The 26,918-nt window shown below is 35.8% G+C and overlaps 1 protein-coding gene across 2 annotated transcripts in view; it reads left to right on the top strand.

Moving 5' to 3' along the window:
- LOC132552879 (peptidyl-prolyl cis-trans isomerase) overlaps positions 1-26,398 on the top strand; it is a 513,126-nt gene extending 486,728 nt beyond the window's left edge. The window contains exons 2-6 of one of the 2 annotated variants that reach the window (XM_060217073.1): positions 9,006-9,028; positions 21,744-21,774; positions 23,215-23,400; positions 24,673-24,748; positions 26,060-26,398. In XM_060217073.1, the coding sequence (XP_060073056.1) occupies positions 9,023-9,028; positions 21,744-21,774; positions 23,215-23,400; positions 24,673-24,748; positions 26,060-26,192 (432 nt within the window). In that variant the 5' untranslated portion in view covers positions 9,006-9,022 and the 3' untranslated portion in view covers positions 26,193-26,398. Of the gene's footprint in view, positions 1-8,859; positions 9,029-21,743; positions 21,775-23,214; positions 23,401-24,672; positions 24,749-26,059 lie in introns of those variants that run through there. The other variant, XM_060217072.1, reaches the window with a different exon arrangement.
- Positions 26,399-26,918: the final 520 nt, after the last annotated feature.

Below are 26,918 nucleotides of genomic sequence, written 5' to 3'. Positions count from 1 at the left end.
CTATCCACCTAATGTACATCTCCTTTATCAACTTAATTATTGTTCCTTAGTTATTGTTTCTATCTGCCTAATGGACATATCCCATATATCCTCAGTTATTGTTCATATTCGCCTAATGGACATCCCCTATATATACTTAGTAATTGTTTCTATCCGCCTAATGGACATCCCCTATATATCCTCAGTTATTGTCTCTATCCGGCCAATGGACATCCTCTATATATCTTTAATTATTGTTCCTTATCCACCAAATAGACATCCCCTATATATATTCAGTTCTTGTTCCTATCCGCCTAAAGGACATCTCTTATATATCCTCAGTTATTGTTCCTATCCGCCTAATGGACATCCCCTATATATCCTTAGTTATTGTTCCTATCGGTCTAATGAACATCCCTTAATTATCTTTAGTTATTGTTCCTATCCGCCTAATGGACATCCCCTATATTTTGTTAGTTATTGTTCCTATCCGCCTAATGGACATCCCCTACATATCCTTAGTTATTGTTCCTATCCGCCTAATGGACATCCCCTATATATCCTTAGTTATTGTTCCTATCCGCCTAATGGACATCCCCTATATATCCTTAGTTATTGTTCCTATCCGCCTAATGGACATCCCTATATATCCTTAATGGACATCCCCTATATATCCTTAGTTATTGTTCCTATCCGCCTAATGGACATCCCCTATATATCCTTAGTTATTGTTCCTATCCAGACTAATGGACATCCCCTATATATCCTTAGTTATTGTTCATCCGCCTAATGGACATCCCCTATATATCCTTAGTTATTGTTCCTATCCGCCTAATGGACAATCCCTATATATCCTTAGCAATTGTTCCTATCCGCCTAATGGACATCCCCTATATATCCTTAATTATTGTTCCTAACCGCCTAATGCACATCCCCTATATATCCTTAGTTATTGTTCCTATCCGCCCTATTTTACATCTCCTATCTATCCTTAGTTATTGTTCCTATCCGCCTAATGGACATCCCCTAAATATCCTTAGTTATTGTTCCTAACCGCCTAATGGACATCCCCTATATATCCTCATTTATTGTCTCTATCCGTGTAATGGACATCCCCTAAATATCCTTAGTTATTGTTCTTATCCTCCTAATGGACATCCACTATATATCCTTAGTTATTGTTCCTATCCGTCTAATGGACATTTCCTATATATCCTTAGTTATTGTTCCTATCCGCCTAATGGACATCCCCTATATATCCTTAGTTATTGTTCCTATCCGCCTAATGAACATCCCCTATATATCCTTAGTTATTGTTCCTATCCGCCAAATGGACATCCCCTATATATCCTCAGTTATTGTTCCATCCGTTACTATCCCCTATCCCCCGAATGGACATCCCTTATATCTCCTTAGTTATTATTCCTATCCGCCTAATGGACATCCCCTATATATCCTTAGTTATTGTTCCTATCCGCCTAATGGACATCCCCTATATATACTTAGTTATTGTTCCTATCCGCCTAATGGACATCCCCTATATATCCTTAGTTATTGTTCCTATCCGCCTAATGGACATCCCCTATATATCCTTAGTTTTCGTTCCTTCCGCCTAATGGACATCCCCTATATATCCTTAGTTATTATTCCTATCCGTCTAATGGGCATCCTAGGTATATTCTTAGTTGTTGTTCACATCCGCCTAATCGACATCCCTTATATATCCGTAATTATTGTTCCTATTCGTCTAATAGACATCTCCTAAATATCCTTAGTTATTGTTCCTATCCCCTTAATGGACATCCCCTATATATCCTCATTTATTGTCTCTATCCGCCTAATGGACATCCCCTATATATCCTCAGTTATTGTTCCTATCCGCCTAATGGACATCCCCTATATATCCTTAGTTATTGTTCCTATCCGCCTAATGGACATCCCCTATATATCCTTAGTTATTGTTCCTATCCGCCAAATGGACATCCCCTATATATCCTTAGTTATTGTTCCTATCCGCCTAATGAACATCCCCTATATATCCTTAGTTATTGTTCCTATCCGCCAAATGGACATCCCCTATATATATTTAGTTATTGTTCCTATCCGTCTAATGGACATCCCCTATATATATTAGTTATTGTTCCTATCCGTCTAATGGACATCCCCTATATATATTGTTAGTTATTGTTTCTAACCGTCTAATGGACATCCCCTATATATATATCTTAGTTATTGTTCCTATCCGTCCTAATGGACATCCCCTATATATCCTTAGTTATTGTTCCTATCCGTCTAATGGACATCCCCTATATATCCTTAGCTATTGTTCTTATCCGTCTAATGGACATCCCCTATATATCCTTAGTTATTGTTCCTATCCGTCTAATGGACATTCCCTATGTATCCTAAGTCATTGTTCCTATCCGTCTAATGGACATCCTCTATATATTCTTAGTTGTTCTCCCTATCCGCCTAATGGACACCCCCTATATATCCTTAGTTATTATTTCTATCCGCATAATGGACATCTCCTATATCAACTTAGTTATTTTTCCTATCCGTCTAATGGACATCTCCTATAATTACTTAATTATTGTTCCTATCCGTCTAATGGACATCTCCTTTATATACTTAGTTATTTTTCCTATCCACCTAATTTACCTTCCCTATATATCCTTAGGTATTGTTTCTATCCGTCTAATGGACATCCCATATGTAGCCTTAGTTATTGTTTCTATCCGCCTAATGGACAACCCCTATATATAATTAGTTATGTTTCCTATCCGGCTAATGGACATCTCCTATATATATTTAGTTATTTTTCCTATCCGTCCAAAGGACATCTCCTATATATACTTAGTTAGTTTTCCTATCTGTCTTATGGAAATCCCCATTATATCCTTAGTTGTTTTTTTTTTTTTTTTTTTCTAACCGTCTAATGGACATCCCCGTTATATTCTTAGTTATTTTTCCTATCCACCTAATTGACATCTCATATATACACTGAGTTATTGTTTCTGTCCGTCTAATGGACATCTCATATGTAGCCTTAGTTATTGTTTCTATCCGCCTAATGGACAACCCCTATATATAATTAGTTATTTTTCCTATCCGGCTAATGGACATCTCCTATATATATTTAGTTATTGTTTCTATCCGTCTAATGGACATCTCCTATATATCCTTAGTTATTGTTTCTATCCGTCGAATGGACAACGCCTATAACTTAGTTATTTTTGCTATCCGTCTAATAGACATCCCCTATATATGCTTAATTATTGTTCCTATCCGTGTAATAGATATCTCCTATATACACATAGTTATTGTTCCTGTCTGTCTAATGGACATCTCCTATATATACTTAGTTGTTTTTCCTATCCGTCTAATTGACATCTCCTACATACATTTAGTTATTGTTTCTGTCCGTCTAATGGACATCCCATATGTAGCCTTAGTTATTGTTTCAATCCGTCTAATGGACAACCCTTATAACTTAGTTATTTTTCCTATCCGTCTAATAGACATCCCCTATATATCTCTGGTTATTGTTTCTATCCGTCTAATGGACATCTCCTATATATCCTTATATATCCGTCTAATGGACAACCCTTATATACTTAGTTATTTTTCCTATCCGACTAATGACATCTCCTATATATCCTTGGTTATTGTTCCTATCGGTCTAATAGACATCTCCTATATATATTTAGTTATTGTTCCTATCCGTCTAACGGACATCCCCTATATATATTTATTGTTTATCCGTTAATCATCTCCTTTATATACTTAGTTATTTTTTCTATCCGTCTAAAGGACATATCCTATATACACTTAGTTATTGTTTCTATCCGTCTAATTGACATCCCCTATATATCCCTAGGTATTGTTTCTATCCGTCTAATGACATCCCCTATATACCCTTAGTTATTTTTCCTATCTGTCTAATGGACATCTCCTATATATACTTAGGTATTGTTTCAATCCGTCTAATGGACAACCCCAATAACTTAGTTATTTTTCCTATCCGGCTAATGGACATCTCCTATATATATTTAGTTATTTTTCCTATCCGTCCAATGGACATCTCCTATATATATTTAGTTATTTTTCCTGTCTGTCTAATGGACATCCCCTTTATATTGTTAATTTTTTTTTCTAACCGTCTAATAGATATCCCCTATATATCCTTGGTTATTGTTTCTATCTGTCTAATTGCCATCCCCTATATATTCTTAGTTATTGGACATCTTCTATATATCCTTAGTTATTGTTTCTATCCGTCTAATGGACAACCCCTATATATACTTAGTTATTTTTCCTATCCACCTAATTTACATTCCCTATATATCCTTAGGTATTGTTCCTATCCGTCTAATGGATATCTCCTATATACACATAGTTATTTTTCCTGTCTATCTGATGGACATCTCCTATATACACTTAGTTATTATTTCTATCCGCATAATGGACATCTCCTATATCAACTTAGTTATTTTTCCTATCCGTCTAATGGACATCTCCTATATATCCTTAATTATTGTTTCTATCCGTCTAATGGACAACCCCTATATATACTTAGTTATTTTTCCTATCCGTCTTATGGACATCCCCTATATACACTTAGTTATTGTTTCTGTCCGTCTAATGGACATTCCATATGTAGCCTTAGTTATTGTTTCTATCCGCCTAAAGGACAACCCCTATATATACTTAGTTATTTTTCCTATCCGTCTAATGGACATCTCCTATATATCCTTAGTTATTGTTTCTAACCATCTAATGGACATCTCCTATATATACTTAGGTATTGTTCCTATCTGTCTAATGAACATCTCCTATATATATCCTTAGTTATTGTTTCTATAGGTCTAATGGACATCCTCAATACATCCTTTGTTGTTGTTCCTATCCGTCTAATGGACATCCCCTATATACACTTAGTTATTGTTTCTGTCCGTCTAATGGACATCTCATATGTAGCCTTAGTTATTGTTTCTATCCGCCTAATGGACATCCCCTATATATACTTTTTTATTTTTTCTATCCGTCTTATGGACATCTCCTATATATATTTAGTTATTTTTCCTATCCGTCCAATGGACATCTCCTATATATATTTAGTGTTATATATAATTAGTTATTGTTTCTAATCGTTTAATGGACATCCCCTATATATCTTTAGTTTTTGTTCCTATCATTCTATTTGACATCCCCTATATATCCTCAGTTATTGTCTCTATCCGTCTAATGGACATCCCCTTTATATTCTTAGTAATTGCTCCTATCCGTCTAATGGACATCCCCTATATATCCTTAGTTATTGTTTCTATCCGTCTAATGGACATCCCCTATATATCCTTAGTTATTGTTTCTATCCGTCTAATGGACAACCCATATATATACTTAGCTATTTTCCTATCCGTCTAATGGACATCTCCTGTTTCCACTTAGTTAGTGTTTCATCCGTCTAATGACATCCCCTATATATCCTTAGGTATTGTTTCAATCCGTCTAATGGACAACCCCTATAACTTAGTTATTCTTCCTATCCGTCTAATAGACATCCTCTATATATCCTTAGGTATTGTTTCTATCCGTCTAATGGACATCCCCTATATATCCTTAGTTATTGTTTCTATCCGTCTAATTGACATCCCATATTTATTCTTAGTTATTGTTCCTATCCGCCCAATGGACATCCCCCATATATCCTTAGTTATTGTTTCTATCCGTCTAATTGACATCCCATATATATCACTTAGTTATGTTTCCTATCCGTCTAATAGACATCCACCTATATATCCTTAGTTATTGTTCCTATCCGTCTAATGGACATCTCCTATATATACTTAGGTATTGTTCCTATCCGTCTAATGGACATCTCCTATATACACTTAGTTATTGTTCCTATCCGTCTAATGGACATCTCCTATATATATTTAGTTATTTTTCTTATCTGTCTAATGGACATCCTCTTTATATTGTTATTTTTTTTTCTAACCGTCTAATAGACATCCCCTATATATCCTTAGTTATTGTTCCTATCCGTCTAATGACATCCCCTATATATCCTTAGTTATTGTTCCTATCCGTCTAATTGACAACTCCTATATATACTTAGGTATTGTTTCAATCCGTCTAATGGACAACCCCAATAACTTAGTTATTTTTCCTATCCGTCTAATGGACATCTCCTATATACACTTAGTTATTGTTCCTATCCGTCTAATGGACATCTCCCTTATATTGTTATTTTTTTTTTATTTCTAACCGTCTAATTGACATCCCCTTCATATTCTTAGTTATTTTTCCTATCCGTCTAATGGACATCTCCCTATCCGTCTAATGGACATCCCCTATATATCCCTAGGTATTGTTCCTATCCGTCTAATGGACATCTATATATCCTTAGTTATTGTTCCTATCCGTCTAATGGACATCTCCTATATATACTTAGTTATTGTTCCTATCCGTCTAATGGACATCCCCTACATACATTTAGTTATTGTTTCTGTCCGTCTAATGGATATCCCATATGTAGCCTTAGTTATTGTTCCTATCCGTCTAATGGACATCTCCTATATATACTTAGTTATTGTTCCTATCCGTCTAATGGACATCTCCTTTATATACTTAGTTATTTTTCCTATCCGTCTAATGGACATCTCCTATATATCCTTAGTTAAGGTTCCTATCCTCCTAATGGACATCCCCTATATATACTTAGTTATTGTTCCTATCCGCCAAATGGACATCCCCTATATATACTTAGTTATTGTTCCTATCCGTCTAATGGACATCTCCTATATATACTTAGTTATTGTTCCTATCCGTCTAATGGATATCTCCTATATATATACTTATTGTTTCAATTTCCTATTTTCCTATCCGTCTAATGGACAACCCCTATATATCATTAGGTATTGTTCCTATCCGGCTAATGGACATCTCCTATATATATTTATGTTTTGTTTCTATCCGTCTAATTGATATCTCCTATATACACTTAGTTATTGTTCCTATCCGTCGAATTGACATCCCCTATATATCCCTAGGTATTGTTTCTATCCGTCTAATGACATCCCCTATATATCCTTAATTATTGCTCCTATCCGTGTAATGGATATCTCCTATATACACTTAGTTATTGTTTCTATCCGTCTAATGGACATCTCCTATTGTTCCTATCCGTCTAATGGACATCTCCCATATATCCTTAGTTATTGTTTCTAATCGTCTAATGGATACCCCCTATATATCTAATGTTATTGTCTCTATCCGCCTAATGGACATCCCCTATATATCTTTAGTTATTTTTCCTATCCGTCTAATAGACATCCCCTATATATCTCTGGTTATTGTTTCTATCCGTCTAATGGACATCTCCTATATATCCTTAGTTATTGTTTCTATCCGTCTAATTGCCGTCCTCTATATATTCTTAGTTATTGTTCCTATCAGTCTAATGGACATCTCCTATATATCCTTAGTTATTGTTTCTACCGTCTAATGGACAACCCCTATATATACTTAGTTATTGTTCCTATCCGTCTAATGGACATCTCCTATATATCCTTAGTTATTGTTTCTATCCGTCTAATGGACAACCCATATATATACTTAGCTATTTTCCTATCCGTCTAATAGACATCTATCCGTCTAATGGACAACCCCTATATATACTTAGTTATGTTTCCTATCCGTCTAATGGACATCTCCTATATATACTTAGTTATTGTTCCTATCCGCCTAATGGACATCCCCTATATATACTTAGTTATTTTTCCTATCCGTCTAATGGACATCTCCTTTATATACTTTGTTACTTTTCCTATCCATCTGATGGACATTCCCTATATAAGTTTCCTAAGTGTTGCGATGTATTTAGTACTTTTTTGTCTGTCCGTCTAATGTGACATATAATGGACATCTCCTTTATATACCCTATATATATTTATATCCATCTGATACATCCTAGTGTTTGTGTTTGTTAATGATAGGAATGGGTGTGTTGTCAAAGAGAAATTGTGGGTTAGAAGGTATATTTGTGTTAGAAATCAGGAGTACCGTATTTATTCCAATAAACGCCCCGTCTCTAATAAACGGCCCCCCCCCCACCTGTTTTCTCAGTAAATTTCAACAACTCAGGAGTCAGGTTACAAAGCTTACCTTTTAATAAATTTTAAATTCCTGGTATCCATGAACATGAACAAATGAATTTTGGTACAAGAAAATTACACTGTCACGACATGTACACAAGTAATATCAATTTAATCCACGGTTCATTTCAATATACACTTAGTTATTGTTTCTGTCCGTCTAATGGACATCCCATATGTAGCCTTAGTTATTGGTTCTATCCGCCTAACGGACAACCCCTATATATAATTAGTTATTTTTCCTATTCGCCTAATGGACAACCCCTATATATAATTAGTTATTTTTCCTATCCGTCCAATGGACATCTCCTATATATACTTAGTTATTGTTCCTATCCGCCTAATGGACAACCCCTATATATTCTTAGTTATTTTTCTATCCGCCTAATGAACATTTCCTATATATACTTAGTTATTGCTTCTTATAGACGTATCTTATATATCCTTTGTTTATTTCTATCCGTTCTGTGGGCATCTTCTACACCGATATCAGTTATTTTTTTTTCTCTGCTGTATATATACCTTCCGTCTGTGTTCTGTGGGCATTGATATCAGTTATTTTTTTTTCTCTGCTGTATAAAGTGACTTGCGTAAGTCTAACATAGGGATAATACATTGTATCAGGCCTATATATTCGATAAAGTGTTGTCGGTACCTATGCGCTTGTATCTAGTAGTTTGTCCATTAGACGTATTAGATTTGGTTACACGCTCCCCACGCGGTTTTTCTGAGTGTCGATTGGCTCTTTACGAACCGGTTCCTTCCTGCTTGCCGCCATCATTGCTTTCCACGCTGCATTCCGATTAATCCGTTGTTGCTCCACAATGTCTAACCCAAAGGTTTTCTTCGATGTGAGTGCTGGTGCCGCAGTTGGGAGAATCGTTATGGAGGTAAGTTGCAACATAGTCAGTATGGTAACGTTGCGGTAGGTATAATTTGAATGGTGTTCGTTCTTTTTTTGGTATCGCCAAATTATGAGCGGCCGTAGATCCAACATACCCATCCATTTCCATTTTTGTTATATTAGTAGCGGTCTCTTTGGTATCGAAATATTTAAGATTAAGAAAACGAGCAAACAGTTACCAAGTCAGAAATTAAGTAGTATTTTGTTAACTAATTGCATGCATTTGTAATTGCTCGAAGCGGCTGATGTATCTGCAGCCGAGTTGGTCCGTGATAGAATAGTAGGCAACGTGCTTTAGTTTTCTTATTAAAGGCTTTTATTCTATAGTTCGACGGCGAATTGGATCAAACTAAGAAAGGCAGACAATATTACATCATGGTGTATGGAGACACTCAGAAATAAATATGATAAAATACATCGGAAGCGAAACAAAGTAAATTTCTCATCACACATAAACAAGGGGCATAACTGATCATTACAACGAACAACTCAGTGAACCGTTTTGAATGGAATCACTACATATTAACAACATATATGATGAAATGAGCTCCAAAGATTCTCCCATCTTAATTCGTGTATATAAATAGTCTGTTTTCATACCAATATGAGGCTTCCTACCATATTCATAAAAGCCAGATCAATAGAAATGATGTACAATTATGATTTATATGCATTTACATGAAAATCCCTTTAGTTTAAATCAATTTTATTGCGAACAAAATACAACAGGACTGGACAAAAGTTACTTATGTCCTTTCTGTAATAAATGAAAACATATAAATTAAGAGTCACACAATAGCCTAAGAATGTTTCATATTTTTTGGTTAAAGATAGGCTTAGAAAATGAGAAAAAGAAAATAAAATTGGGGTAAGGGGTGGGGAGGGAGGGGAAGGGGGCATCGACGAGTAATTCTGTGGATATGGTGACTCTCGTTTCCTTATCCAGTTGGCAAAGAAGTGACTCTTTACTGTACACAAATTGCATTCTACTTATCTAAAATGTTCAGTCACATCCCATGCTTTAGTTGTAGTTCTCCTGGACCACTCCTTGTCCTTCTACGATACCGTAGTCTACCTGTTTTGCAGACAAGATTAGGAAACCACAGCCTTGATCTTAGTATATGGTTTTGGTAAAATATGAATATTGAAGAAGTATGTATTAAAGAAACGTTATGATAATAAAACAATACCCGTCGGTGTTGGGAAGAAAGGATGAAACTGGATGAATGGAAGGGGTAGTATAGACATACTAGGTGTCCTGGTTATCGCTGATTTAATGTTAAAACATTTAGAACTAGAAATAAATGATTGTACAGACCTACAGATGACAATATTTTTATCAGTATCGAGATTTTCGTCCCCAAATAGAAGGTGTTCTTTTTTTATAATAAATATTGGTAATCCTGTAATTATGCGACCTGCTTCATACTGAATATTTTCTAATTTATTTGATAAAGTGGTATTGCAATTGTCCCAAACATTGCAGGCATATTCAAAAAGTGGTCTGATGAAAACAAGACATATTTTTTACTAAGTTTTTTCTGTTCAAGATGTACTTAAGTTTCCTAAGTGTTGCGATGTATTTAGTACTTTTTTGTCAAAATGTCATCAATGTGAGAGTACCATTATTATTTATAACTGCTCCTAAGTGTTTGTGTTTGTTAATGATAGGAATGGGTGTGTTGTCAAAGAGAAATTGTGGGTTTGTTTTCTCAGTAAATTTCAACAACTCAGGAGTCAGGTTACAAAGCTTACCTTTTAATAAATTTTAAATTCCTGGTATCCATGAACATGAACAAATGAATTTTGGTACAAGAAAATTACACTGTCACGACATGTACACAAGTAATATCAATTTAATCCACGGTTCATTTCAATATACTGCAGGCCTAACGGCCGGGACTGCCGTACAAACCACTGTCTTCAATTTCACTTTCGCCAGTCTCGCTTTCACTTGGTTCTATTTGTGGAATAGAAGGTGCGTTCACATCACCCATTAAATTTTGCAAAACGTCATCTGCAGCTTGGACATCCTCTTCACTAAACCCCTGGAATTCCTCATCGTCAGAATCATGCTGGAAAATATGATCCTCGCTACTGTCCAGCGAATTTGTGATACCACATTTTTTGAACGATCTTCTGATTGTGTCCGGGCTAATGCTATCTCATGCTGTCTTGACCCAAGACAACATTACAGCTTTAGATGGGGCTTTACGATTCCCTGCTTTGGTTTTCTCAATGTTGCCACTGAAACACCATTTGTCATACAACTCTCCAAGTTTTTGTTTGAAGGGTTTATTCCACGACACATCGGCTGGCTGTAGCTTACATGTACATCCCCCAGGTATAACACAGATGTCTGAATTATATTTTTGATGAACTAGTTTTTTTACATCTTCAGTAAGATGACCACTGAAAGTGTCCCATACTAATAACCGCCTAGCTGTATTATTCACACCCCAGAGTTTTCTTAACCAAAATTTTATACTTTCCTCGTTTGCCCAGGATTTTTGTCCGGCTTCGCACATGTATACCACAATACCACTTGGTATGTCATCTTTCGGAAGGGGACGAATGCCTGGCATGTGCACAAGAGGGGGCGATTTTAGTCCCATCGGCATATGCTGCCAGTGTTACCGTTATTTTTTGTTTTTCGTGTCCAGTACTGTAAATTCTGACCTCCTTTTCCCCCTTTATTGCCAATGTCGATTTTCCTGGCATGTCAAACCACACTGGGGTTTTGTCCATGTTAGGGATATGGCTATCGGGGTATTCTCGTAGCCGACACATTCTTAACACGAAATTCAAAAAACTGGCAATACGATTATCAATTAATGAAACTTCATGTTGTGCCACATGCGTAGATGGCCTGAACGAAATGTTATGTCTCTTTTTTTAATTTAGAAAACCATCCATATGAGGTTTTGGACGATTGACTACCATTTGCCTTATGCATACGCAGGGCCTCAAACCGCAATGCTTTTCCAGTCACTCGTATTCCGGCCTCCCGTCTGTCCTGTAGCCATCTCATCAGATTTTTGTCAATATCTTCATATCTGACATGCCTCCCACCTTTACAGCGTTTAGATGTTTTAGAAAGATTTTTTAATTTTTCTTTGTTTTGACACCAGTCCGGCACTCATTTTCTGTCAACACGAAACACTTTCGCGGTGGCATGTTTACCCTTCTCCTCTGCGAAGGTGATTACTTTAAGCTTGAAAGCAGTGTCGTAATTTCGTTTTGTCCCAGACATTGTTATCAGGTATGTGGGATTTATTTAGATACAGACTGGCTTATATACCGCTGTGTTTTTTTTATTTTGTTATGCAAACTAGGCCTACAAGCGATGATGAACATTGTACGTTTTTGACTGAAGCTGACACGATTGACATTGTGTCATTTCATACAAGAATTCAGGTTATCATAATGCAATTGACAACAATGTTTAAAGCTACAACGATGTTGGAACTACTGCAATTTTCAAATGCATTCTTTGCTGAGTAATTCGTTAGTTTGTTAAACAATGTTTTAAGTGGCAGCCATGGCATGTCACGACCAACAAGTTATGAAATTTTGTGTTCTAATAATCGCCCCGTCTGAAACATTTCACGCCCCGGGGCGTTTATTGGAATAAATATGGTATTTCAGTTTTAGTTGGATTGAAGCCAGGGCTCGCATTGGCGAAAGTGAAATGAGATTGGCGATTTCAAATTTCTATTGGTGAAAATGCCGATTACAGACATTTCCAGTCACCGATGACTGTACAGAGAAAAATCACTGGCGTTTAACTTATTTGTAACGAGTGACACAGGTAAATTTTGCTCCGACATCGTTGTGTACTACACGGTCACGGTTGACTGACTCACGCAGCTGGGGCAAGGTCAGCTATCGGAACTCTTTTGTGTTTTGACAGAAACATTTACCTGTCTAAACAGCAACATGCCTGAAATGAAAATCGCCAATTATCCAATGATGTCTCCATTGTCTCAATCCGGGATAGCCTCTGCCGTGATCAATAAGGTAAGTTAGCTGAAGGAAAGATGTTGTTTTATCGGGAATGGGCTTATGGTAGGTGGATCATTAGGTGTGTCGATGTCGTTAATTGGGCACGAGTTTGTGATTTCTGCAGACATAACTTAGTAAACTAGTGTATTTGAAAGGGCCCGAAATGGGCTTCTTAATCTTTTTGATCGACAATCAAAATAGCAAGAAACACAAGATATAATTTCGTTGTTTTTACACTATGTTGCCGATTTTGTTTTATATTTTTGTACATATTTTGGTCACATCAGATTTGGCCCTTCACTGAGATAGATCGTTAGATGAAATGGGAAAACGTAAACTCCCCTTTAGTGATAGGGATGGGAAAGTACCCAGATTGTCATCATTTGGTTTTAAGACACCATCTATTGAAAAGGAAAATGATAGTCCTGATCAGGTTACTAACAGGGGCAGTAGTTCAAGAAAGTTTCTAGATAGTTGGAAAATTGGCAGGCCATGGCTAAAATATAACCTAGAGCAAAAGCTCATGTTTTGTGACATATGTATTAAGGCATTAGTTAGAAATAGTTTCACTGATGGCTGCAGTATCATGAAGAAGAAGTGCTTGGTTAAGCATGAGAAAGGATCAGTATATACAACTATTCATCATTTATGAACAGAAAATTATGTAAATTTAGATTAAGTAATTCAGAAATACTATACAGCCTGGAGGATGGTACAATGTAGTTATTCATTACAGCCTGCTTGGCACATGAATTAGAAACTCAATCTTTTAGTTTAACGATTATGTCTTTATTATCTCTGAAGTGTTTTTAAGAGATATATTACTTAGGAAGTTACTGTAATAAGTATAATACTTTGATGGTGTAAAATAAGGTTCAATGTAATCCTGTATCTCTCTGCAAATGTCCAATTCTATTCTAAATTTTATTTTCAATTTCACAGATGAGAACTCTCACTCTGCTGCTTTGGCAACACAACAGCAAACTGTCGAGATGCAGAAGGCCTGTAATAATTCCATGTTTATAAACTCTTTTACCATATATTGTGTTATGTTTGATGTATTGTTGTTACAACAGTGAATAAATAATGTAATTATGTAATTAGCATATGTGTTTTTATTATATGAGGAAATTAAGGGCTCGTCGGGTGAGGGTGAGTTCCGGAATCTGTTCGCGCGCTTATAGAAAAAAAAATTTGGTTTGGCGAAACTGAATTTTGACCCAGAGCTAGCCCTGGAAGCTCATTAACCATTTTTGAGACCAAAGATTCAGCTGTTCCATGTCGTAGTTTATTACCTAATTTAGATCGTGTAAATGTTTAGAAGAGTATGCTAATGCAGTATCAGCGAAAAGTCTAGTAATAGATAAAGGAGTGTTTGAAATATCATTAATGTATACAAGAAAGAGAAGAGGCCTAGAACAGAACCTTGGGGAACCCAGGCTTTAATACATACTTCTCGAGAGACAATATTTTTAAGAACAACTGATTGACATCTGTTGCTAAGTTTTTTATCCATTCTAAGACTATACCCCTTATTCCATATTTTCCTAATTTAATTAACAAACCATTATGCCAGACTCGGTCAAACTCTTTAGAAAAGTCACTGAAAACGAGAGCTGTAGATTCATGATTCTCAAGTGCTAAAATTATATTGTGGTAGAGTTCAATAAGTTAGTGAGTCGTAGAGTGATTTGGCAAGAAGCCAGATTGTAATTTGTATAGAAGATTATTAGTGAAAAGGTAGTTATAAAGATGTTTATGGATTATTCGTTCAAAAAATTTGCCGATGCAGCTAAGTAAAGAATAGATCTGTAGTTATTTGCCAATTCAGGTTCCCCCTTTTTGAAAATAGGTGTCACTTGAGCTAATTTCCAGGAATCAGAAAAAACAGAAGTACGAAACGATTCGTTGAATAGACGGATGAGAGATGTAGCTATTTCACTAGATATCATTTTTAACATTCTATGACTTATGCCATCGGGACCAGCTGCTTTGTTAATGTCTAGAATATTAATAGTGTCTGAAACCTCATGTTCTGTTATTTCAATATCAGTAAAGGAAGAGTCAGTTGTATAGTTAAAGTAGGGTCTGACATCATCAGGGTCATAAGGTCAGAGACAGAATTAAAGAAGTTATTTAAGACATTGCATTTGATATAGTCATCAGTAGTTATGTGGTTGTTAGAAGGATTTAGTTAGGGAGGTATGTCGGTAGAAGTGTTACCTTTTAAGAGCATGTGCATTAGTTTCCATTGTACTTTTGGATTAGCTGAACTGTTACGTGAGAAGAAGAGAAACTATCTGTTGGCCCCGGATTTGTGTGTATGTCTCCCGACAGAAGTAAAATCAAAATAAAAAGTAATGCAATGATGTTTGGATTGTTGTATGCTTGTAGAAAAATTAGAGAGGTAAATACTAGAGGCACATGTATAAACTGTAACTTAAAGATATCATAGTAGGAATATTTCTTATTGCGAAATTTGTGTGCAATGATTAAACAGGTGTGTTTAGAGTAGTGAAGTCCAATAGCGCGTCTTCAAGAAGATAATTAGCACCCAGTCATTGAGGATAGAAAAAATAAGATCTAGAGACAAGGAGACAGCTAATGGAAAACACTATTACATGTATAAGTAGGCGTAAGACTGTCGGATAACCAGGATGACTAGTATGTGTGGTTGAAGAGGGGATAAAGAAATGAACGAAAATAGAAGACAATAGGTACAAAACAGTATAAACATAATTGACATATTTACAGAACACTACAAAAAAACCCAGATACTATGGCATCGTTTGAATATGAATGGGTGATAAGTAGATATGTGACACTAGGAAATTTAATATTCAGCAGGGTTTTCCATAATTTTGTTAGTAGTAGACTGTGTAGTAAAAGTAGGAGGCTGGCCAGCAGTGTACGTGTAGTCGTGTACGGAACATTATTATGGAACTGGATTGGTGTAGGCGACTAAATGATCAAAGTAGCCTGTCAAATTGGCTGGCGACCGGCTCTTATGGAAAGCCCTGTTCAGGGCTTTTCCCAGTGTCTATATTGGCGTTAAATCATAAATATGTACACCCACGTTTCACACCTGGTCAGCACTCTTCAGCCATCATGTGACACGTGGGTTACTCCATTTAAGTTATTAAAAATTCAAGAATACCAACACAACTTAAATATTTTACAGATAAATGCCTGTGTGTTGAACAGAGCCATTCTAATGTATATTTAAGTGGTCACCTTTGTACAAGTTTCAGCTAAATTTGAAAATAATACAAATAACTACCTCAATACTACTATAATTTACAGATACAAAAATGTTACATAGAAATTAAAAATGAGCTTTGCCACATAAGATAAATACTTCAAGCTGTATTGCTAAAGTTATAAAAATGTCTTAAAGCCACTATAATGTTAAAAAACACTATGCGAAAACGATATAAATCATTCTATTTCTCAAAAGTATGATACAAAACTAAGATTTTCTATTAATTACTAAAATTAAAAGTCACTGCAACCATTTTTTATTGATATCTAAAAAATAAAGATTGTAAACGGTGCAGTCTTGATCTAAAACATACATTACTGCTCGTAACCCTGATGCTGCGCATGCGTATTAGCCTAGAAAGAAGCAATATGGCACATGCAAATACAAAAAGGCGACGAGGACCTAAAAGTTACCTTACAGAAAGTGCCAGAAAGCGTAAGAGGATGGAGTCAGACCAGAAAAGAGAACAGGCAAGAATTTATATTAGACAGGAGATGGATAGATGGCGAAAGATGGAGGATCTTGGACTGAATACTGATTAGGAATTTGCCTGTCATTGATTATAATCCAATATCCAATGTTTGATGCGTGAATATGTTATGAACAACACTACTAAAAGTGTTATCTGATAAATATTGAATGAAAATAGTTGTGTTATTCACTTTAATTTAATATTGACAACATGTGTTTGTTCTTTTTTCTCTCAGTATATATGAGGAGGAATTTGACATCATCATGTTCCAATTGATCCAAAGACAGTGCGTTCTCAACTGCGTGCCTTCAGTCTAAGACCCCGCCGGCCATATGTTGGATCACAGCTTAACGCACGGCGACGTGCCAGACGAATGCAATGGCTGAACACACATTCCGTAAGACGCTTCCCAATGCAATGTTGGAGAAGGGTTCTGTTCTCAGACGAGTCAAGGTTTTCACTTTACTGGGCAGACGGCCGATGTCGTGTCTATAGATGTACCCACGAGCGCTATGCAGATGCTTGCGTGATAGAGAATGACCGCTTTGGAGGATGATCGATCATGGTATGGGGAGGGATTGCGCATGGTATCAAGGCTCCTCTGGTCATTATTCAGGGAAATCTCATGGCCGTCCGCTATACAGATCAGGTCCTAGCGCCGCATGTTGTTCCTCTAGTACAGCAGCGTCAACTGACGTTTCAGCAGAACAACGTCCAGCCGCATGTAGCATGGGTTTGCCGTGGTTATCTCGCAGCAAACAAGGTCCCCACCCTAGACTGGCCCTCGTATGGCCCTGACTTCTCCCCAATAGAACATTTATGGGACGAGTTGGACAGAAGAATAAGACGTAGGCTGAATCCTCCAATCAACGTCGCTTAGTTTGCGTTGGCGCTGGATGAGGAATGGAATCGTATACCAATGAGGAGGGTTAATACCCCAATCAATTCCATGTACAAAAGAGTCAGTGCAGTTACTGCAGCTCGCGGGGGTTGGGGGGGGGGCACACACGATATTGATGGGTCCAGAACGCACTTCATTTTGAGTGGGGTATTCTTGAATCAACGTCAAATTTGAAAGGTTTACTTAACGTACATGAATGAAATTCTCGTAGATGACAGAGTGGTCAACTATCTTCCAGTTACACCATAATTACATTATAAAACCCTTTTCTATTTCCTGTAGTTGACCTGGAAATTCCTAATTGTGTTTCTTTTTCCTCACAGTATAATCACAATTTCTATTTTAAGTGGTATGGACACAACACCACTTTTTGGTGTCCATAGTTGAAATGAGATGTTTTCACACGCAAAAATAAATGTTAACATATCTGTTTTATTCAATGTTGTGAGACAAGGTGAATGGATTAAGATTGAGAAGATCAATGGAATGTATTCACTTTACAGAAATGTGCATTAATTTACATTTACAGCATTTTGAACTATTAGCATCTTTATGTACTATTTTGTGTCATGTTATATCCAAAGACATAGTAATATGATACTTAATATGACATTAACTTGTGTTTTATTTCAGCCTTGTGATTGTGTATATCTTGGCAAAAGATGTTGGTGTCCTGATAATAGCGAATGTAAATGAAAAACCTCTGAACATATTAAAAAGAAATTAAATCATTTAGTGCTAATTTGAATACATGTTGGTATATATATGTTTTACAATATATTACAGGCACGTATCACAGATCAGTTTCTGGCTGTTTAACGCAGATCTGCACTACCACAATGCAAATGATCTATATACAGGAGTGGTGGTGATGCAAGTCCTATGTTACGTCCATGACATTACATCAATATATGTAGGCCAACAAATGAACATGTTGTGTTTGAAATGACAGAATTTATCAGGAACAAATCTAATATTACATATTGCAGTTTGGCATCCGTATTTACATCCTGATGAATAACTCTCAAATGTGACTGATATAATTGATTCTTGGCTTGTTAAAACTCACGAAAACCCTGAATATTCAAGAAAGACATTGTTAAATTTAACTCATGGCGCTAGTTGTTTTTAGGATGCAAAGGACACCAAACACAATTTAGTGTCTTCATTACATCTTTCCATTTTGCAATAGATTTCCTATTTTGATGATGAAATGTGCACAGAGAGCACTCTATGTAAAACAACTTTGTGTGACATTACTTTTAACATTAAAACCTAATGTATGACAGGTATATCAGGTAACACAGGACACCATAATTGCAACCGGTGAATAAAATCAGTCATGAGATGAAAGTTTTTAAACATTACTCATTCACAATGTAGAAAAAAATGCATCTTCGTCTATTAGTAACCAATAAAGCTAGTTGATTGCAAAATTGGTTTCCAGTTACGTCCACCAATTATTTTTGTAAATAAGACTTATTCAATGGTCAAAAATTGAAGATACAAATATTCATGGTAATACATGTTTTATATAGAAAGTAATTTTCCATGAATTTAACGATAAAATGTACTTGAGAAGAAAATATATTCCCAAATTAACAGCCTTTTGTGTGTTGTTACATCCAGGAACTGTACATAAACAGCTATTTTCTCCATCATTCAGAGCCAAACTATCTTCTCCTTTATTGGTCAGGATGCAACATCAATTTATAATGGGAAATCTACAACATGATGTTTCACCTTGTTTTGAAATTTAAAAAATAATGGTTTGAATTGACATGAGGAACATATTTTACCCTGAGAATGATCAGAAACATGTAGGAAAATGATAAAACAGCATTAGGTTGTGATGCATCTGGATCTAGATGCAGTTGATGTCACATTCCTGCCTCTAAGCATTAATTAATACACAGTAACACCTGCACACATACAACATCATTAACATCCACATGTATAACAATAAATGTGGAAATATGTTAAACAACCCCTTCATCAACATTTAATCACTTCAAATCAGTAGCACTGTGTTGTACAGTTTTAATGGCAAAGCGCTTTGAGAATTGCAAATCAACAACAGTGTTATGAATACTAGTAATATATTTTAAAGGAAAATTGAAGATATTTTAAAATGCAATAAATTAGTAAACATTTAATGATGTAGTATGATATTAAAATCAAGTAAATAAGTATTTTGTAGTGAAGTAAACCATTGTTTGAATTTTGAGAAAAAATAATCAATGTCCATGTCTGATGTGTATTATTTGTTACATGTTATCATTTCAGTTCTAGATCTGTTTTTGGTTTTACAAAACTTTCCATATCCTTTTGTATTGAAGAAGCCAGCATTTGAATTTTAATTAATGTTATAACACCTTAGGACAGACAACACGATGTACCATCACTGCTGAAATAAGATAGATCATAAAACTGCCATATTATAAAAAACTTTTGATGTATTAATACCAATCTGTACTGGCTAGATGTGCTATAGTAGAAATGACCTCACAAATTTTGGATGCTTGAGATTTCGAACATAACCGAAAAAGGCAAAGGCATGGATAGGTAACCAAGCTCAACTGTAACAGATTGCACTCCGCTACAACTGCATGAAGATGTGAAAAAGGACTTGGGGTACTACCCAGTGACATCCATGTCAAAATATAGAGACCTTCAAAATATTGTTGCTGGCTGGATACCTATGAGGAAAATATGAACAAAACCAGACTTGTAATAAAATTAGACATCTATGTAGAAACTACATCATTATCTATCATTGACCAGTCAATGTACAGGTTAATGTTAATCTTGGTAGTGATTATATGGAGAGTAATATGCATATGTTGATAATTACAATGATTCATAGTAAGGTTTACATTGGTAGTACTACAAACAATTGAAATTTGATCAATGTTAGTGCATAGAGGCCTCATGCCTGTGCAATTACATAAATATCTTGTACATGTTTGTCGCTATTCTGTAAAGTGACTTGCAGTAAAAAAAAATTTGATTGAATTTGCATGTTTTATACACTTTCAGTTTCTGTGCTGTCCTAATATTCAGTCAATTTCCATTGTCCAGTTTGAACACTTAATTTATTCAAGAAGTCCCTCTCAAATTTAAAGCTAATATCATCATGTGACAAGTTTGAAAATGAGGCATTTCATTTGTATACACGTAATGAGCAATATGTAGTGACACATTACGTAAACACGTTTTTGGCACCCAAATTTGTTGGATGAGTAGACACTGTTTGATAACTCAAATTCAATTTAGAAGTACAAAAAAAGTGACAAAGCCAGTCATCATCTCTGTAAAAGTCTCACACCAGTCATACAGGTATTGCAAACACCATACATCTGGTGGTGGGCTTTTCAAATTGCCCATCCATTGTCAGTCCATAAACAACTTGTATTATCTCTATTTCTTGTAGTGCTGCAAGAATATTTCTTCAACTTCATATGTAGGTTCTCCTTAGTACCTAGTTTAGGCCCATTTAAGTTTTAGAATTTGAGGTCATCTTTAAGACAGTTGAAGTTTGTTATCACCCAGGGCTCTCGATCTGCCAGATTTGGGGCCGAATTCCCAATGCAAAATAATATCTTTTTTTCCCAATTTAGACCCCAAGTTTTCCCAATTCTAAGGGCCCCAGTCCCAAAATGGGGTGTGAGATCCTTGTCACTATTTCTTGAGAAGTGAATTCAAGCCAATTTTTGGCAAGTCTCATATAAAGTTGCTAATTAACCCTTTTAAGAATCAAAGTTTTATAAATCAAATTAGTTTTTTTGACAGACTGCAGACAGTTAACAAAAATAACAAGGTCATTTGCAACTCCTATGTTCCTCAAAGGCACTACCTGACAAAGGGATTACCTAGCAGGTACTCTTTATTACAGAGTGAATTAATGACTGGATGCAAATCTTTCGAGTCACAACTGAGTGTGGAATCCTTTGTTCGAGCTTGAAGGGAATTAATCTGTTATAACACTTAACTATTGTTGACTGGCCATGAATGCTCATTTTGCCAATGCACTCAGTAAATTTGATTTATTATCTTTTCAGTTGCGTGCTGATGTTGTGCCGAAAACGGCAGGTAAGTAACTGTGTAACACCCAAGTACTTTTTTTTTGCTCGCTAACACTACACGAGCCCCATGAACTTTCAGGCCAGGATAACAGTGATTCAGCTAGAAAAAAGTGGGAATAGGTCCATTGTCCTAACCCCTTAAAAATGTTTAGGACAAAGACCTGCTGCTGAAGACAGCAGGTGAGGAGAGAAGCGACGAAAGGGGGGTAGGGGGGGGGGGGGTCCGTGGAGCCTTCTCTGGAAAAAAAATTTAAATCTAGAAGCTTAGATATATGCATTTTCCTGAATTCTCAGTGTAAAATTAGGGATAGTAAAAAGACCCACTATAGCCGTAGATCGGTTTTGGTGATTACTCTATGGAAAAGTCTAGAAGTATTGCGAACAATTCGTTCTGAAACAACGTACTTTCATTTTTGTCCCAAAACATGTCGGACACGTTAAGACGAATCGGGGTCGGTCAATTTTCATATGAGATAGAAAAAAATTCAGTCATTTTTTTTTTTTTTTATTGAATCGGTTAGTGACCGATGACCGACACCTATCAGAATCACTGGATACTGAATAGTGTTGCTAACAGTGTATCAGGCCTGGACATGGGTACTGTATTCTGTAGGTATCTGTTGCTGTATTGAGCCATTGTACTTTATCATAGTAATCTGATCTGGCCATGAGTACAGTATTTTGTAGTTATCTTGTATCAAGCCCCAGTAATGTATTGCGAAGTCGGCTAACACTGCCAGGCCTGGGTAAAATCCACTGTATTGTGTAGTTCTCTGTTGTGTCGGACCTGGCTACTGTAGTTTGCATTATTGCACATGCAGAATGTGCCTGCTGACCACTACATGCCATAAGAGACCACTTACTGTAGGGCACATTTGCAAGTGAAGAGTTGATCCTCTGAAGTATTCTGTTTCTGGGAGAATCCAAAAAAGGGACTACTGCATCCCAATGCCCTTTCTAGGAGACAACAATATTGGAAACTCTGCAGAATCTGTTATTTTTCTCCAAGAAGGACAATAAAGTGACAATATAGGTCTGCTACGCACATATAAAAAAATATCACACTGCAGCACTTTCCAAATTAGTGTTTCAGTCATTTCCTTTCTTTCTTCCCTGCCTGCTCTTTCATTCAGTGCTGTATTTTTCACTGAATATGTCCAAGGCTTATGTGAGGATGTTAAACCCAGTTAAAAAATATATATATATATATATATTGTAGAAAATGTGTTGGCAATTTAGTATCTTTCATTATATAAAATTTGATTGTGCTCAGTCACAAAAATACACGTATTCTGATGATCAATTATTTAACATTGAACTGATCATTACACCAGTTTTAATGATCGCATAATTTATTATATTCCATCATCGTTCAATTACTAGAATTTATATAAGTATCAAGACTTGATGATTGCAATTAATAATGGGTTGTTGTTTCCATCAACAGAAAATTTTAGATCTTTGTGCACTGGTGAGAAAGGATTTGGGTATAAAGGTTCTAGCTTCCATCGAGTCATACCTGGATTCATGTGTCAGGGAGGAGACTTCACAAATCATAATGGCACTGGTGGGAAGAGCATCTATGGAAACAAGTTTGAAGATGAAAACTTTCAATTAAAGCACACTGGACAAGGTAATTCCAAATTTATATTATTACTCACTTGTTAAGAGTCTCCTACCATCCTCTTGAATGAAAATCTAGTCCTACAATATCTTGAATCTTCAATTTATTCAATTGTTATGTATTCTGTATAAATTGGCTTGTAAAACAGCTACAACTCATGAACAGGGCTGTATAAATCCATTAGCCTAATGGCCGGGGCTACCAAATTTTAAGCTTGATCTAGTGGAAATAATAATATAGGCCCCACCCTAGACTTTTGGCAATTTTTTGGCCCACCCTGCTTGCGTGATCTGTCCGTTCGTGAACAACTTTTGTTATCACTATTTCTTGAAGTACTGGATGGATCTATCTGAAATTGCATATATAGGTTCCCCTTTGTCCCTAGATGAGCTGGTTAGATTTTGGGACTGATGAAAAAAAAAACCAATTGGATGACAGGTGGCCGTCTTGGATTTTTTCAATAAAATTTGTTAATGCTATTTCTTGAAAAGCACTGGATGGATCTCACTCAAATTTAATATGTAGATTCCCATTGGTTTCTAGATGTGGCCATGTAGTTTTGCAACTGACGAAAAAAATAAAATGTCTGAAATGTGGCCATGTTGGATTTTGATTTTGAAAGTTTGTTATCACAATTTCTTGAAAACTTTTGTATAGATCTTTCTCAAATTTTATGTATAGGTTCCTTTTTGGACCCTAGTTGTGCTTGTGTTAGTTCGGGACTGACACGAAAAACAAAACCAGGCAGCAATCTTGGATTTCGCCTAGTAAAGATTGTTATCCCTATTATGGGCCAACCTCTTGAGACATAGTTTCTGGGTTATATCTTTGAAACAATTGAGATCTTAACCCCTTAACCATAGATTACATGCTAGGCATCAAGAGATGCACACAATCGAAATGTTAGAATTGACTAATAGGAACTTGCTTTCTTGATAATATCTGTGAAACAGTTGAAATCCCTGCCTCTAAAACCATATATAGCAATGCTGGACATCGAGAGATAACGCATTCACAATGTAACAACATTAACTCTTACTGGGTTTCAAAAGAGAAAGACAGTCATGATATAAGAATTTACCCATTGGTCTTTCCCCATCAAAGGGGTTAAGTGACTGAGCTTTAATTTGGATTATTTGAAATATCTGATCTTTAGGCATGTGTACCATTGCTGGGCTTCAGGTGAGCGATTCATGCCTTATGGTCTTCTTGTTTACACAAAATGTTTGTCATATTTGTAATTATAATTTTAAAGCCACTACCATAATCTGTTTTTTTCAGGAATCTTGTCGATGGCTAATGCCGGACCCAACACAAATGGATCACAGTTTTTTCTATGCACAGCAAAGACAGGATGGTATGATATTTGAAATATTGCTCTCCAAGTGAGAGTATATAAATGCCGCTTTGTCCTTCCGTTATAAATTTGTCCAGTGCATAACACAAAATCAATAAGAGGTATCAATGTAAAACTTAATAGGATGATGGATCACATTAAGATGAAGTGCAGTGCATAAGAACAACCACTCTTGCATAATTTAGGAGTCTTTGCCCTTTATTTTTATTACTAAAATTTTGTCTGTAGTATTACACTAAAACTACAATAGGTATCAACATGAAACTTCATAGGTTGATAGATCTCAACAAGTAGAAGTGCAGTGCACAAGAACCATCACTCTTTTGCATAATTTAGGAATTGTTGCCCTTGTTATTTTTTATACTTAAATTTTGTACAAAGCACTACACTAAAACTATATGAGAAATCAATATAAAACTTCCTAGGTAGACAGGGCAGTGCACAAGAATCATAACTCTTCTATTGACCTTTGCTATTTTTCATACTTAAATTTTGTCCCCATTGGAGAGAATAACCCAATTCTGACGGTCCTGTTAAACCACTTTCCTTTACAGCACAACTCCCTTCCCCACTTTACCTTCCTTTTTGGGAACTCAGTGACGTACCAGATACTCCAATTGTGATGGCAATTATCCCTATATTTCATAGATATGCCTTATCTATTGTGTTAAGTTATTTCCTCTTTTCATAAAGTTATGCTTCTTTGCAATATTTTTGATATCATAAAAAGACTCTGAAACATGGCATTGCAAAATGACTTCAGATTTTTTATTTCTATTATTGAGTGATAACATTAAACAAAATAATAATGGCCATTGAAAATGCTTGTCTCTGGCAAGATTAAATGTCATTTACAAGAGTAGACTCCACAAAATTGTTTTACTTTTAGTTCCTCCATACTTGTGTGTTGGCTCACATTTTGTGTTTATGACTATATCCAAAGTTAAAGCTTTTTGTGGGGGTTGTCCATCACTGAGTATTTGTACAAACATGTTCAGTTTTGGCATCAAGCTTCAATGAAATAAGAATGTATATCCAAAATTAAATACCATACTATTATTTCTATGAATAAATCTGTTTGTGGGGTATGCGTTGTCCCCTTGATGACAGTTCTAGGTTGCAGCTGATTTGCTTACTCAGTAGTCACTGTTAAGTAAAATGACAAAAAGTTGATCAATGATAAATCAGACTTGGATAATAATCACTAATTTTCTTCGTTAAAACTCTGTTGATTGATTAGAAAATGTTTTTGACATTTAAAAATGTGTTTACTTTTTTTCCCAGTATAAATATACACTTTTGTTTCTACAGGTTGGATGGTAAACATGTGGTTTTTGGGTCTGTAGTGGAAGGAATGGATGTGGTGAAGAAAATTGAAAGTTTTGGCTCTGAAAGTGGAAGAACAAGTCAAAAGATTGTCATTGCTAACTGTGGTCAGCTTTAAGCTCTATGAGAACATTTATGACTGACAAGTGTACAGCCATTTTCATCTCCACATGCATTTGGTTCTTTTCGCTCCTACATATAGTATTAGCCGTTTTGTAATGGTCTTTGAACAACTTTGATCCCACCAAACTGTCATGCATATTTTGTTATTTTTGCTTAGGTGGTATTCTTGCATATGAACAGAATAAAAATGCTGTACACATATTATGCTTTTGTTGTCAGTACTTCTGTGTAACGACTGAAGTCTTCCAACCACCTATCTGTTTGGCTCTTTTTGGCAAAGTAAGAGAGGTTTACATTTATGTCATTGCCCTAACATCGACGTCACCGTAAATATGTTGGATGATTGAGATACATTGATCCTTAATTGAGCACATCAAATTTTGAGTCGGATCAGGGAAATAAAATGGCTGACAGGCGGCCATCTTTGATTGTCATTGAAAGAAAGTTTGTTTTTTGCTATTTCTTGTGAAGTACTGAATTGATCTCAAATTTTGCTGATCAGAAAAAAAATTAACGGCCGATAGGCGGCATTCCAATATATTATCTATGAATTTTTTTTTAGCCCACCATCAAACGGCTATTCGAAGTCGCCTGTCCATAAATCATTTTTTGATTGAAATTATTGATCTTAATACAATTTTGTATGTAGGTTCCCCTTAGTCTCTTGATGTTTTGATGTTTCATTTTAACGAGGAAGTCTTTTATCGCTATTTCATGAGAA

The sequence above is a fragment of the Ylistrum balloti genome, unplaced genomic scaffold (assembly GCF_031769215.1).
Source record: "Ylistrum balloti isolate Yb309-2 unplaced genomic scaffold, AGI_CSIRO_Ybal_v1 Utg370284, whole genome shotgun sequence".
Classification (NCBI taxonomy): domain Eukaryota; kingdom Metazoa; phylum Mollusca; class Bivalvia; order Pectinida; family Pectinidae; genus Ylistrum; species Ylistrum balloti.
Note: the sequence above shows the minus strand (reverse complement) of the source record. Positions and strands in the feature narration are given on the sequence as shown.